This window comes from Pristiophorus japonicus, chromosome 10 (genome assembly GCF_044704955.1).
Source record: "Pristiophorus japonicus isolate sPriJap1 chromosome 10, sPriJap1.hap1, whole genome shotgun sequence".
Lineage (NCBI taxonomy): Eukaryota > Metazoa > Chordata > Chondrichthyes > Pristiophoridae > Pristiophorus > Pristiophorus japonicus.
The window spans coordinates 130183449-130199571 of NC_091986.1; the positions used below are offsets into that span (position 1 = coordinate 130183449).

A 16123-nucleotide genomic window follows, 5' to 3' on the forward strand; every position below is an offset into this window, starting at 1 on the left:
CCTTTTCTCAGAACTTCAACCCGAGACCAAGCTGCATTAACCAACTTTTGGAAGAGACTAGCACGTAATATAGAAACTCTTACTATCTGTTTTTATAGGTACATAAAAAGGAAAAAAGAGTGGTTAAAGTAAATATTGGTCCCCTAGAAGATGAGACTAGGGAATTAATAATGAACAACAGGGAAATGGAGAGACACTGAAGAAATATTTTGTATCGGTCTTCATGGTAGAAGACACGAAAAACATCCCAATAATGGATAATCAAGCGGCTATAGGGAGGGAGGAACTTAAAACTATCACTATCACTAAAGAAGTAGTACTCGGATAAAATAATGGGACTAAAAGTGGACAAATCCCCTGGACCTGATGGCTTGCATCCTAGGGTCTTAAAAGAAGTGGCTGCAGATATAGTGGATGCAGCTATATCATCATCATAGGCAGTCCCTCGAATCGAGGGTGACTTGTTTCCACGTCAAAAAGTTCATAGGTGTTTCAATGATGGACCTAAAATTCCAGTTCCGAACTAAATCTTTAAGGGTGGAAGATGCCTGCGCTTGGATTTTTTAAAAACGTGTAGTGACCGTTGCACACCAGCCACCCCACAGGCTTGGCAGAGCTAGGTCTTGGTCGAGTAGCAAGGATTAACCAAGACAACTGGAGACCAGCTCTGCTGCACAGACCTAGCGTACACACATACCGCAGTGTGGGTTGGTCCATGCTGCCCCTGGGCCCTCGCCTCTTCTGGGCCCCGAACTCACGCTTCTTCTGGGCCCCGATCACATCCCTCCACAATCTTTCACAGCTCTTTCACCCAGATCTCGCCGCTCCTGCTGTACCTGCCCACGCTCCAATCACCGACCTGGATCTTGATGATGTCCCTTTTCACTGCCGTTGCTATCCTGCTCCAGCAAGTGCTGCTCCTTGGAGTGGTACACCGCCATGCTGCTCCTTCCGCTCCCCGGCCTGCTCCGATGGTGCTGGGTCCTCAACTATTTACAGTCTATATTAATGACTTGGATGAAGGGACCAAGTGTAATGTAGCCAAGTTTGCTGATGATACAAAGATGGGTGGGAAAGCAAATTGTGAGGACACAAAAAATCTGCAAAGGGATATGGACTGGCTAAGTGAGTGGGCAAAAATGTGACAGATGGAGTATAATGTGGGAAAATGTGAGGTTAGCCACCTAGGCAGAAATAATAGAAAAACAAATTATAATTTAAAATGGAGAAAAATTGCAAAGTGCTGCAGTACAGAGGGACCTGGGGGTCCTTGTGCATGAAACACAAAAGTCAGTATGCAGGTACAGCAAATACTCAGGAAGGCAAACGGAATGTTCGCCTTTATTGCAAGGGGGATAGAGTATAAAAGCAGAGAAGTCCTGCTGCAACTGTACAGGGTATTGGTAAGGCCACACCTAGAGTACTGCATACAAGTTTTGGTCTCCGTATTTAAAGGAAGGATATACTTGCATTGGAGGCTGTTCAGAGAAGGTTCACTAGGTTGATTCCGGATATGAGGGGGTTGACTTATGAAGATAGGTTGAGTAGGTTGGGCCTATACACATTGGAATTCAGAAGAATGAGAGGTGATTTTATTGAAACTTATAAGATCATGAGGAAGCTCGACAAGGTGGAGGCAGAGAGGATATTTCCACTCATAGGGGAAACTAAAACTAGGGTACATAGTCTCAGAATATGGGGCCGCCTATTTAAAACTGAGATGAGGAAGAATTTCTTCTCTCAAGGGGTTGTAAATCTATGGAATTCTCTGCCCCAGAGAGCTGTGGAGGCTGGGTCATTGAATCTATTTAAGACGGAGATAGATTTTTGAGCGATAAGGGAGTAAAGGGTGTTGGGGAGCGGGTAGGGAAGTAGAGCTGAGTCCATGATTAGGTCATAGAAAATAGGCGCAGGAGTAGGCCATTTGGCCCTTCGAGCCTGCACCACCATTCAATATGATCATGGCTGATCATTCACCTCAGTACCCCTTTCCCACTTTCTCTCCATACCCCTTGATCACTTTAGTAATAAGGGCCATATCTAACTCCCTCTTGAATATATCCAATGAACTGACATCAACGACTCTCTGCAGTAGGAAATTCCACAGGTTAACAACTCTCTTGAGTGAAGAAGTTCCTCCTCATCTCAGTCGTAAATGGCCTACCCCTTATCCTAAGACTGTGTCCCCTGGTTCTGGACTTCCCCAACATCGGGAACATTCTTCCCGCATCTGACCTGTCCCGTCCCGTCAGAATCTTATACGTTTCTATGAGATCCCCTCTCATCCTTCTAAACTCCAGTGTATAAAGACCCAGTTGATTTAGTCTCTCCTCATGTCAGCCCAGCCATCCCTGGAATCAGTCTGGTGCACCTTCGCTGCACTCCCTCAATAGCAAGAACGTCCTTCCTCAGATTAGGAGACCAAAACTGAACACAATATTCCAGGTGAGGCCTCACCAAGGCCTTGTACAACTGCAGTAAGACCTCCTTGCTCCTATACTTAAATGCCCTAGCTATGAAGGCCAACATGCCATTTGCCTTTTTCACCGCCTGCTGTACCTGCATGCCAACTTTCAATGACTGATGAACCATGACACCCAGGTCTCGTTACACCTCCCCTTTTCCTAATCTGCCACCATTCAGATAATATTCTGCCTTCGTGTTTTTACCACCAAAGTGGATAACCTCACATTTATCCACATTATACTGCATCTGCCATGCATTTGCCCACTCACCTAACCTGTCCAAATCACCCTGTAGCCTCTTAGCATCCTCCTCACAGCTCACACCACCACCCAGTTTAGTGCAAACTTGGAGATGTTACATTCTATTCCTTCATCCAAATCATTAAGGTATAAAGAGCTGGGGTCCCAACACTGAGCCCTGCGGCACTCCACTAGTCACTGCCTCCCAATCCGAAAAGGACCCGTTTATCCCAACTCTCTGCTTCCTGTCTGCCAACCAATTCTCTATCCATGCCAGTACATTACCCCCAATACCATGTGCTTTGATTTTGCACACCAATCTCTTATGTGGGACCTTGTCAAAAGCCTTTTGAAAGTCCAAATACACCACATCCAGTGGTTCTCTCTTGTCCACTCTACTAGTTATATCCACAAAAAATTTAAGAAGATTTGTCAAGCATGATTTCCCTTTCACAAATCCATGCTGACTCGGACCGATCCTGTCACTGTTTTCCAAATGCGCTGCTATTTCATCCTTAATAATTGATTCCAACATTTTCTCCACTACTGATGTCAGACTAACCGGTCTATAATTACCCGTTTTCTCTCGCCCTCCTTTTTTAAAAAGTGGTGTTACATTTGCTACCCTCCAGTCCATAGGAACTGATCCAGAGTCGATAAGACTGTTGGAAAATGATCACCAATGCATCCACTATTTCTAGGGCCATGATCTTATTGAATGGCGGAGCAGGCTTGAACAGCCAAATGGCCTACTCCTGCATCTATTTCTTGTGTTCTTATGTATGACTGGAGGCTGATAAGTTCCTATAAACTGAAACTTACATTTTGAATTAAACTTGTAATGAATCAAGATTAGAAAATGTAATCAGCATTCTCTATAAAAATTTAGCAGTCCCTTGACCTTAAAGTCTTAACTAAAATTTAGCTTGATTTATTTTCAATACTTTCAGGATAATATATTTCCAGGATGCTGGAACATTCTCAATCAGGATTTTTAAAAAAATTAAAAATTCCACAACAGGCAGGCCAAGATTAAAAGAATATTGGCTAAACAAATTTTGATTAAAGAAATGCAGATATATGCATACACAGAAAGGCACATGTGTATTTGAAAGCACCTTTTGTGCAACAACTCTTAATTTGAATCAAGAACTGGATTGAAGGCAATACGATTAGGTACTGAGTGAAATGATCAAATATTTCACAGGGTATAATGCCTTATGAGTTGGCAATTTTTCATTGAGGGATAGGACAACTAATTGAATGGTAATGATGTGGCGATAAACAGCAATTCTAGAGTGCCACTTCATTAACGTTGGGGATCATGGCAATATTATACAGGCTTTTTCTCAAATGAAATTTGGTGGGTAGATGCCATGAGAGAGTAGACTGTACATTATCTTTGTAAGCAGCAAGCTTGAGGACCCTAATGGCCTTTTCTCATTCCATGCTTTCTTACATTCTTAACTAAAAGTTCAATCCCTGAGATATGAAACTCTATGCTCAATTAATATTACTATGTTCCTTGTTTCCTTATCATTTCAAATTACAATGATTAGACACAATTAAAAAACAGAGCAGTAGACAAGGAATAATATTTACTTTAAGTTAGCTGAGATTTCAACTTCATATGTTATTTCAACCAAAAATTACTTATTACCCCACATAATTAGCGAGTGAGTACACATAGAAAAGCATAGTACTGGTCGGTTACCGTGTAATAAAATTATACTTAATATTAGGAAGCCTCCACTCAGGCTTAACTTGTGTTGGTGGAATAATCTTAATATCAGCTGCAGGTTTACAAGGGTTCAAAGAAATATCTGAAATACAAAGAAAAAAGCTATAACTAAAATACATCTGTTTGTTATACACCTATTTAACAATGAATTTCCCTTTGAATTGCTCACAAATGAAAATAAGTGAAAAAATGTGCTGTTCCTCATCCACTGTAGGTGAACCAAATAAATAAATTTATGCCAATATATTGCAGGTATATAAATAAGTGTGTCCCTCACATGCATCACAATTACTGAAAAACATGCACAATAGATATTACATATATTTATTTTAAAAATCTCAAGCCTGCCCACTTTAGCTGTCAGCACTATTTTATGGCAGTTATATAACGTTTTTCTTACAACAGTATGTCATGCACTTGAAAACAAAGAAAAAAGATTTATAAGCCCCTTTTAACAAGGAGAATTCTCCTTTAATATTGTACTATTTACAACCATATGGAAAACACTACCATATTACCTATTTCTTTGTAGATTTTTACTTCTGGGTAGTACGAAACAGGTTGTGTTCTCATCCGATACGCATCCTTCACAACATACTGCTGTATAAATATTACTGTTCCAACCTCGAGACTCCTAAAGAATCTTGGACATAATGAGTTCCACAGAACCATTGACATCATACCTGAACAGTCACCAACTTCAAAGTAAGCCTATAAAACAAAATAAATTATGTAAAGCTTGATCAGAGTAAAAGCAACAGCAACGACTTGCATTTATATAGTGTCTTTAAGGTAGGAAAATATTCCAAGTCGCTTCACAGGAGCATAAGACAAAAAAAAAGACACCCAGCCAAAGGAGGATATATTCGGACAGGTGACCAAAAGCTTGGTCAAAGAGGTAATTTTTAAGGGGGGTCTTAAATGAGAGACACAGAGGTTTAGGGAGGGAATTCCAGAACTTAATGCCAAAACAGATGATGGCACAGCCATCAATGGTGGGGCGAAGGGAGTGGGAATGCACAAGAGTCCTCTTCATTTAGGTTTTACATTTAATTTGTTTCATGGAAAATGGACCATTTTAATCTAAAAAAAATGTTAAATACTGCTGGCTGGAAACAAACTGCCTGGTTGGGCACCTTAAATTCACTTTTTGTCTTGCATGTTAATATCAATAGAAAGCGCAGACGGGTCACCTCGAGCTGGATTTTAAAACACTTAAAAAGGCAAAAATGAAATCAACAGTGGTATACAATTTAACAAATTGTTACATAACAAACAAAAATGAACAAACCATGTATAAACAAACTAAAACAAAGTACTAAACCCTTAGGATTTTAATTTAGCATTGCCTCCAAGAGTGGTCGAGATGCTATTCTGTCTACTGTAACTCTCACTAAATTTAGCATTGGCCCAGACAGATGTTGCAAATGCTTAAAAAGTGCATGTCTAGTAAGATAACAAGCTAAGACCCAAGCTCTGGAATTTCCTCCCTAAACCCTCCTTAAAACCTACCTCCTCACCTGTCCTAATATCTCCTTATGTGGCTTGGTATCCGCTCCTGTGAAGTGCCTTGGGATGTTTTACTACGTTAAAGGCACTATATAAATGCAAGTTGCTGTTGTAAGAAAACATCAGAAACCAGAAGATATGCATCATAAAATCTGGTGAGTAAGCCATCCTGGTTGTATACAAAAATTTTAATATTTTACTGCTGAATCTGATGAAAAAAAAATTATAGATGTATATTATTTGTTTTTGAACACATCATCCACAACCTAAAAGTCATCATAGGCAGTCCCTCGGAATCGAGAATGACTTGCTTCCACTCTTAGAATGAGTCCTTAGATGGCTGATCAGTCCAATACGAGAGCCACAGTCCCTGCCACAGGTGGGGCAAACAATCGTTGAGGGTAAGGGAGGGTGGGACTGGTCTGCCGCATGCTCTTTCTGCTGCCTGAGCTTGATTTCTGCATGCACTCGGCGATGAGACTCGAGGTACTCAGTGCCCTCCCAGATGCACTTCCTCCACTTAGGGCGGTCTTTGGCCAGAGACCCTCAGGTGTCGGTGGGCACTTCATCAGGGAGGCTTTGAGGGTGTCCTGGTAACGTTTCCTCTGCCCACCTTTGGTTCGTTTGCCATGAAGGAGTTCCAAGTAGAGCGCTTACTTTTGGAGTCTTGTGTCCGCCATGCAGGCAATGTGGCCTGCCCAGCGGAGCAGATCAAGAGTGGTCAGTGCTTCAATGTTGGAGATGTTGGCCTGGATGAGGACACTAATGTTGGTGTATCTGTCCTCCCAGGTGATTTGTAGTATCCTGCGGAGGCATCGTTGGTGGTATTTCTCCAGCTACTTGAAGTGTCTACTGTACGTGGTCCATGTCTCTGAGCCATACAGGAGGGCGGGTATTACTACAGCCCTGTAGACCATGAGCTTGGTGGTAGATTTGAGGGCCTGGTCTTCGAACACTCTTTTCCTCAGGCGGCCGAAGGCTGCGCTGGCGCAATGGAGGTGGTGTTGAATCTCATCAATTTCTGCTTTTGTTGATAAAAGGCTCCCGAGGTCTGGGAAATGGTCCATGTTGTCATGAATCTTGATGACTGGGGGGGCAGTTCTGCGCGGTGAGGACAGGCTGGTGGAGGACCTTTGTCTTACGTATGTTTAGCTTAAGGGCCATGCTTTCATACACCTCAGTAAATACGTCGACTATGTCCTGGAGTTCAGCCTCTGAATAAACACAGACGCAGGTGTCGTCCGCGTACTGTAGCTCGATGACAGAGGTTGGGTGGTCTTGGACCTGGCCTGGAGACGGTGAAGGTTGAACAGCTTCTCACTGGTTCTGTAGTTTAGTTCCACTCCAGCGGGGAGCTTGTTGACTGGAGCATGGCAGCGAGGAAGATTGAGAAGAGGGTTGGGGCAATGACTCAATTCTTGTTTGACCCCAGTCCGGACGTGGATTAGGTCTGTAATGGATCCATTGGTAAGGATCACAGCCTTACTCTTTTTACACACAAACATGAACCAGTTTATTTTACTTGATATGCTGTATCATACAGACTCACATCATTTACTGATAAGATTACATATGATATGATTACATTTTCTATTTTGGCGCAGTCATAGTGGTACAGCTTCTGGCTAAGCAGTAAGCAGGAACTGAAGGTAATAAGCTTGAGTCAGAGTAGTGTGAATATGATAGTGTGGTAGATAATTAATGGGATATCCATTCTAATAAAAAAAGACTTGGATTTATATAGCGCCTTTCACAACCACCGGATATCTCAATGCGCTTTACAGGCACTTTTAGAATGTGGGAAACGCAGCAGCCAATTTGCACACAAGCAATCTCCCACAAACAGCAATGTGATAATGACCAGATAATCTGTTTTTTTGTTGTTGATTGAGGAATAAATATTGGACAACACACTGGGCATAACTCCCCTACTCTTCTTTGAAATAGTCCCATGGGATCTTTTACATCCACTTGAGAGCAGACGGGGCCTCGGTTTAAAGTCTCATCCTAAAGACGGCACCTGCGGACACTGCACCAGAGCATCAGCCTAGATTTTTTTGTGCTCAAGTCCCTGGAGTGGGACTTGAATCCACAACCTACTGGCTCAGAGGCGAGAATGCTACCCACTGAGCTACAGCTGACACAATACAAGATGTTACATATCTCATGCTACAATATGAAATTTTTGGGGTTTGATACGATATGTTTTATATATTACTATAATCAATTTGTTATTTGGGCAGATTGTTGAATATCATTACTTCCAGATGTTTGTGATCTTAAACTTTGGCCCTATCACGAGGTAGCGCTTTCAACAATATATTTTAAAGAAGTATATAATAGGGCCTTGCCTGAAAAGGCCAATCAATGTTCATGCCAGCTTTTCCATAATGACGTAATCTGGATTTGTACATTATTCTCACCAACAGTGGAGCCAATTTCAACCTTCCTCTCCAGGTAAGTCCTAACTCCTCCAGTGTGATTATCCTCAGACCTACAGTACAGTAAATTTGTAAAATAAGAATAAATTTACATTTAAGTTTGATATGTCGCAACAGATAAATACAACACTCACTGATCAGGTGATTAAAATGTACAAATTGGTCAAATCATCCAAAGACAGGATCAACTTCCACATCAGTGCTGATGACAACAAGCTACTTCCAGCACTACCTCTACACTACTGACCTCAGCCCCTCAGTGCTTTAATTCTGCCTGGCTGACATCCAGCCTTAATTCAACTGTAATTTTCTTCAGTTAAACATTGGGAAGACCAAAGCCATTGTCTTTGGCCGCTGCTACAAATTCTGTATTCTTGCCACTGATTCCATCGTCTTCCCTGGCCACTGTATCAGATTGAGCAAGACTAGACGCTGAGGCAGCAAATTATTTGGCTCCAATCGGAGCTTCCGAACATATATCCTCACTGTCATAAAAACCTGCCTCTGCCTATCCACTGCTGAAACTCTCATCCATGCCGGCCTCCAGACTCGACTATTCCAATGCTCTCCTAGTTTACCTCCCATCCTCCACATTTTCAGCTCATCCAAAGCTCTGCGGCCTGTATCATGGCCTGAACTAGTCCTGTTCATTCATCAACCCTGCACTCACTGATTTTCATAAGAATTAGGAACAGGAGTAGACCATCTAGCCCCTCGAGCCTGCTCCACCATTCAACAAGATCATGGCTGATCTGGCCGTGGACTCAGCTCCACTTACCCGCCCGCTCCCCATAGCCCTTAATTCCCTTATTGGTTAAAAATCTATCTGTGATTTGAATACATTCAATGAGCTAGCCTCAACTGCTTCCTTGGGCAGAGAATTCCACAGATTCACAACCCTCTGGGAGAAGAAATTCCTTCTCAACTCGGTTTTAAATTGGCTCCCCCATATTTTGAGGCTGTGCCCCCTAGTTCTAGTCTCCCTGACCAGTAGAAACAACCTCTCTGCCTCCATCTTGTCTATCCCTTTCATTATTTTAAATGTTTCTTGAAGATCACCCCTCATCCTTCTGAACTCCAACGAGTAAAGACCCAGTCTACTCAATCTATCATCATAAGGTAATCCCCTCATCTCTGGAATCAGCCTAGTGAATCGTCTCTGTACCCCCTCCAAGGCTAGTATATCCTTCCTTAAGTAAGGTGACCAAAACTGCACACAGTACTCCAGGTGCGGCCTCACCAATATCCTGTACAGTTGCAGCAGGACCTCCCTGCTTTTGTACTCCATCCCTCTCGCAATGAAGGCCAACATTCCATTCACCTTCCTGATTACCTGCTGCACCTGCAAACTAACTTTTTGGGATTCATGCACAAGGAGCCAAATCCCGGAACCTCCCTCGGGGGCCGGCGCCTCACAACTTGAGCCGCCTCGGGGAAATCCCCTCCGTGCCTTTCAGTTCCGCGCGGAGGGGTTTCCTGTACGGGCTGCTCCTGCACACTCTCAACTTTGCCATCCTCGCCGGCTGTCCGGACACGACATGGCGTACCATCTTGCCGTCCGGAGGAGTCCTCCCACTATTCATCGGGGACTTGGCCTGGAGGGTGGTGCACGGAGCAGTGCCGTGCAACAAATTTTTTAAGCCGGTTCACGGACTCCCAGGCCGCCTGCAATTTCTGCGGTCTGGAGGAGTCCGTGTTCCATGTTTTTACTGAGTGCACGAGGTTGCAGCCCCTGTTCCATTATCTGAAGGGGCTGCTCCTGAAATTCTGGCTGCACTTCAGTCCCACTCTCCTGATCTTTGGGCACCCTGTGCGGAGGGGAGCGGGTAGGTCCGAAGGCCTCCTCGTAGGACTGCTCCTGGGCACGGCCAAGGGTGCCATCAGCCGGTCCAGGCAGCGGGCGGTCGAGGGGGTCGTTCAACCTGACTGCCTGCCTCTCTTCCGCTCTTACATCCGGTCCAGGGTGTCCTTGGAGATGGAGCACGCGGTGTCCACCGGTACGCTCGCGGCCTTCCGCGAGAGGTGGGCACCGGAGGGACTGGAGTGCATCATCACGCCCGGCAACCAAATTTTAATTTGATTTTACGTTTTAAAGTTTAATTTGTTTTAATTGCCGGTGCTTTTAGTGTCCCCCTCCCCTTTTATAGGGGGCACTGGAAAAAATGTGATTTTAGCGCCCAAAAAAAACACAAAAAAAAAACACAAAAAAAAAGGGAAAAAAAGGGCCTTGTAAATGTCTGCTGTGTCATCCAGGGCGGGTGGCACGGTTTAATGTTTTTTGTTTTGCAGATAAACTCCAAAAAGAGTTTCATGCACAAGGACCCCCAGGTCCCTCTGCACCGCAGCATTTTGTAATTTCTCCCCATTCAAATAATATTCCCTTTTACTGTTTTTTTCTCCCCAAGGTGGATGACCTCACATTTTCCGACATTGTATTCCATCTGCCAAACCTTAGCCCATTCGCTTAACCTATCTAAATCTCTTTGCAGCCTTTCTGTGTCCTCGACACAACCCGCTTTCCCACTAATCTTGGTGTCATCTGCAAATTTTGTTACACTACACTCTGTCCCCTCTTCCAGGTCATCTATGTATATTGTAAACAGTTGTGGTTCCAGCACTGATCCCTGTGGCACACCACTAACCACCGATTGCCAACCTGAAAAAGGACCCATTTATCCCGACTCTCTGCTTTCTGTTAGCCAATTCTCTATCCATGCTTATACATTTCCTCTGGCTCCGCCTACCTTTATCTTCTGCAGTAACCTTTTGTGTGGCACCTTATCGAATGCCTTTTGGAAATCCAAATACACCACATCTATCGGTACACCTCTATCCACCATGCTCATTATATCCTCAAAGAATTCCAGTAAATTAGTTGAACATGATTTCCCCTTCATGAATCCATGTGTGTCTGCTTGACTGCACTATTCCTATCTAGATGTCCCGCTATTTCTTCCTTAATGATAGCTTCAAGCATTTTCCCCACTACAGATGTTAAACTAACCGGCCTATAGTTACCTGCCTTTTGTCTGCCCCCTTTTTTAAACAGAGGCGTTACCATCAGTTTGGAAAGCAGCTAATGTACCTCCACAGAGTCCAGAGAATTTTGGTAGATTATAACGAATGCATCTGCTATAATTTCCGCCATCTCTTTTAATACCCTGGGATGCTTTTCATCAGGACCAGGGGACTTGTCTACCTTGAGTCCCATTAGCCTGTCCAGCACTACCTCCCTAGTGATAGCGATTGTCTCAAGGTCCTCTCTTCCCACATTCCCGTGACCAGCAATTTTTGGCATGGTTTTTGTGTCTTCCACTGTGAAGACCGAAGCAAAATAATTGTTTAAGGTCTCAGCCATTTCCACATTTCCCATTATTAAATCCCCCTTCTCATCTTCTAAGGGACCAACATTTACTTTAGTCACTCTTTTCCGTTTTATATAGCGGTAAAAACTTTTACTATCTGTTTTTATGTTTTGCGCAAGTTTACTTTCATAATCTATCTTTCCTTTCTTTATCGGTCCCTCAATACCTAAAATGTAACTTTTGCATCCTTGTCTTTAAATCTCTTGGTGGCCTTGATCGTTCCCATGTCTATAACCATCCAGCATTACATTTCCACCGCCCCACACCACCTCCAGAACTCTTCACTCCTCAGATTCTGACCAGACATGGATCTACACACCCCCATTGGCGACAGTGACTTCTACCTTTTAGGCCCCACACTGCAATTTCTTGCCTTAACACTCGCTGGTCTGGATATTCAGCTTTTTTTTCGCGGCGATAATGGCAGTGGGGCAAGATTAGCGGCCAGGAATAGTATTTAAGTACCATATATACTCGCGTATCCTACGATCTCACGTATCATGCGACCCCTAAATTTTCGTCCCCAAAACATGATTTTATCATATATCTTATGTATCATGCGAGTCACTTTTCTGAGATACCAGATGACACTAGGCTAGGCTTTCAAACAAGTTTAACAAGTACCCAACACGTAACAAGTACCCTAACACATAACAACGATCGAATACAGACCTTAACAACCGAATCATGAAACGACTCTTCCGCCGTAAACAACCGAATGAGAAACAGCTGTTTTGCATTCTACCCTTAGCCACTATGGAGAAAAGATCTGCGAAGAAATATACTGCCAAATTTAAGCTGAAAGTTGTTGCCGAAGCGGAACAAAGCAACAACGTTAAAGCTGCAAAGCTGTTTGGTGTCGGAGAAAGCTGTGTCCGAAACTGGAGAAAACAAAAAGAAAAATTGAAGGAAACTCCTTCCTATAAATGCGCAAATCGCGGGTCAAAATGTCATTGGCCGCATTTAGAAGATAAAGTATCAAAGTGGGTGTCCGAAAATCGAGAAAATGGTTATATTATAACACGATCTAAAATAAGATTTTATGCTTTACGAGAAGCAAGAAAAATGGGCATTCGTGTGTTTACCGCAAGTCCAGGATGGTGTATGCGGTTCATGAAAAGACATGACTTTGTGTTAAGAAGAAAAACAAAAATTGCACAGAAACTCCCAAAAGAATTAAAAGAAAAAGTGACAGTTTTCAAACATTTGTAATCAAACATCGCAAAGCTAACAGCTATAAGTTATCGTGCATTGGAAACATGGATGAGACACCCGTGAATTTTGATATGCCTCTCAGCTGATTTGGAAAGCGTAAACATTACGTGTGTATCAGCAAGTAAAACAGCAGTTTTATCAAAATCATCTTTATTTGATATACATATGTACTATTTGACTTACCGTAAATGGATACGGTCTGCTTAACAGCCTAACAGCCTAATCTTGGCCAGCACTTCACACCCGCAAATTTTGTATCTCGCGTATCATGCTACCCCCCAAATTTAGGTTACAATTTAGGTCTTCAAAAGTTGCATGATACGCGAGTATTTACGGTATTTAGTATTTAAGTTTGGGCTTCTGGATCCTGTGGCAGGGGGGGCGCCATGCTAAGGGAGACGTTGTACACCTCTCTTGGCGCAAGGAAGGGAAACTCCCGAGCTAAAGAGCTGGGCCGGGAGCGCTCCGAGAGAGGCCTTTGGGGGAGGGGAATGGGGACCTAAAAAAACCCACAAAAACATTCCTAAAACATTGCCTACGCCACCGCAATACATATCGCACAAAAATTTAAAACAAAAAACACTCGTACTTACTTTTATAGTCCTTTACCTTCCTCTTCGCCGCTGGGATCGCTCCGATTTCCCAGGTGGTCGTTACGGTCGCACTTCCAGGCAGACAAGACTCAGAACGCGCGCTGGTGTTGCAACCAGGGGCGTTGCACCCCCGGCACAACTCTTCCTGGTGGTGCTGCTCAGCGCCGCTGCAAAATCCGACCGGAGGATCACGGTGGGGCGCTGGAGACCTCACCGCTGTCTTTCACGCCGCTCCGGGGCGAAACCCAGAGCGCAAAGGACTGGAAAATCCAGCCCTCCATCATTTTAACTAAGCTTTCAGTTACTCCTCTTAATATCATCTTCTTTGGCTCGGCGTCCATTTTCATCTGATTAAACTTCTGTGAATGTGCTGGAACATTTATCTGTGTTAAAGGTGCTGTATAAATGCACACTGTTGTTGTATTAATGACAGTTAACTGAAAGTTGCTGCAAATGAATGTTTTGTTTTTTTATATGCTAATTGTCAAATAAAACTTGCACCCAGAGTTTCAAACGGCACTAACTTGTGCCATGACACTTTGCTTATAAGATCAGTGAGAGATTTCAATGGGGGCAATACCAACTCGACAGCATATCATGCAGGTTGCTATTGGCAGGCAGCTTCAAGCTGGAAGAAGAGCTCTTACCATGTTGGGCCACGGATTCGAATAGGTCACAGATGTATGGGAAAGAGGCCTTATCCCCATGGGTTTACAGGGAACATCGCTCATACCTCCAGCTCTCTGAGGCGCAGTGCGTTAGAAAGTTGTGCTTCTGAAAAGAAGAGCTGACAGATATATGCCAGCTCCTACAGGCAGACCTACAGCGCCAACAGGACTGCGCTGCCAGTCGAGATGAAGATGACTGTGGTGATGGCCTTCTATGCCTCTGGTTCCTTCCAGGCAACAACAGGGGACATATGCAGCATCTCTCAGCATGCTGCACATTGCTGCATTCGCCAGGTTACAAGGGCATGGTACGCACGCAGAATGGACTTCATAAAGTTCCCAATGAGCAGGGGCAGCCAGAATATGAGGGCTTTAGGGTGTGGAAGAATTGCAGGCTTCGTCAAGGTTCAAGGAGCCATTGACTGCACACACGTCATCTTGCGAGCACCATTACACAACGCAGAGGTCTTCAGAAACCGAAAGGGATACCACTCCCTAAACGTACAGCTGATCTGCGACCACACACATCCTCAGTGAATGCCCGTTATCTAGGGAGCACACATGATGCTTTCATCTTGCATGAGAGCAGTGTGTCACGAATGTTTCAGCGACAAAGACGAAGGCAGGGCTGGCTGATCGGGGACAAAGGTTACGGCTTGGCCACCTGGCTCATGAACCCACTCTGGAACCCCGTCACAGAAGCCGAGCAGCGCTACAATGACAGCCATGCAGCCACCCGCAACATCATCGAACAGACAATTGGGGTACTCAAGCAGCGCTTCAGATGCCTAGACCGCTCTGGAGGCAGCCTTCAATAGTGCCCTCAACAGGTCTCCAAATTCATTATGGTGTGTTGCATGCTACACAACTTAGCCATCATGAGGGGCCAAGCATTTCCAGGGGGGATTGCAGGACCACCTCAGGAGGAAGAGGACGAGGAAGACGAGTCTGTCGAGGAACCCACTGCGCAGCCACCACAACGAGGCAGCGTGGAGGTGTGACTGCAGCAAGAGCCTTACGTCGCCAGCTCATCATTGACTCGTGACTCTATGCCACCATGACGGCTCATCTACACAGAATGCTGCAATGAGACACAAGAAAGCAATGGCAATGGTCAAAAAAACATTTTTATAAACATCAATAATGAACAATGCACCCCCAACAACCCAAAATGATATAATGATTAAACCAAAACTAACTAAACACAAGACTGCTTCTTGCAGCAAGTCAATGCAAAATAAGACATTTCTTAACACACAACTATTTACAATTTGAACAATTCTTCTTAAATGCATGAGCTCAACCATGTGCCAGTCCTTAATGGCTCTTAGTCACACTGCCCCCTCCCATGTCTGCTGCTCTTCCTCAATGAGGCCCCAGTAGCCGACAGCAAGGCTGCTAGAGGGATGCTATGTTGGGGCAGAGCGGGGGGGGGCGGGGAGCAGCTGGGGGTGGTGGGTTCAGGCAATGCAGACAGTGTCGGAGGACGCCCTGGACCAGCTCTTGGCCTGGAATGCCCGGCTATGGACTGCTGCGCTTCGTCATCGGCAGGAGCAGTCACTGGTGGCTGGGGTGTCAACTGTGTATGGTTTCAAATCAGTAGTGGGAGCCGGAATGCTATCATTCTGGGAGTCACTGACTCTCCGATGGGGCTGGGCCTCAGCATCTGGAGCACGATGTGTCTCCACAACTTGCTGGTCTGCTTTGGCACCGTCCCTTCCCCTTTGGACAGTGGGAAACGCAGAGAAGATGGTAGCAGTCATCGACTGCATCACATCACCAAGCTGAAGCGTAGCTCGTGCCTGCGATGTTCCAGAGACTGCGACTTTATCAAGGGCACGCGCCACACACTCTGGAACGCCACTGTTGCTGCTCGAGGCCACCAG

General features: G+C 44.5%; 1 protein-coding gene across 4 annotated transcripts in view; it reads right to left on the minus strand.

Annotated features, from left to right (window-relative positions):
• The window catches only part of LOC139275097 (RPA-related protein RADX-like), an 80806-nt gene that overhangs the window by 61960 nt on the left and 2723 nt on the right, over positions 1 to 16123 (minus strand). For all 4 annotated transcript variants that reach the window (XM_070892091.1, XM_070892088.1, XM_070892092.1 and 1 more), the window contains exons 2-4: positions 8307 to 8449; positions 4965 to 5157; positions 4420 to 4528 (exon numbers count right to left, since the gene is read on the minus strand). In XM_070892091.1, coding sequence (XP_070748192.1) covers positions 4420 to 4528; positions 4965 to 5157; positions 8307 to 8449 — 445 coding nt within the window. The remainder of the gene's footprint in view (positions 1 to 4419; positions 4529 to 4964; positions 5158 to 8306; positions 8450 to 16123) is intronic.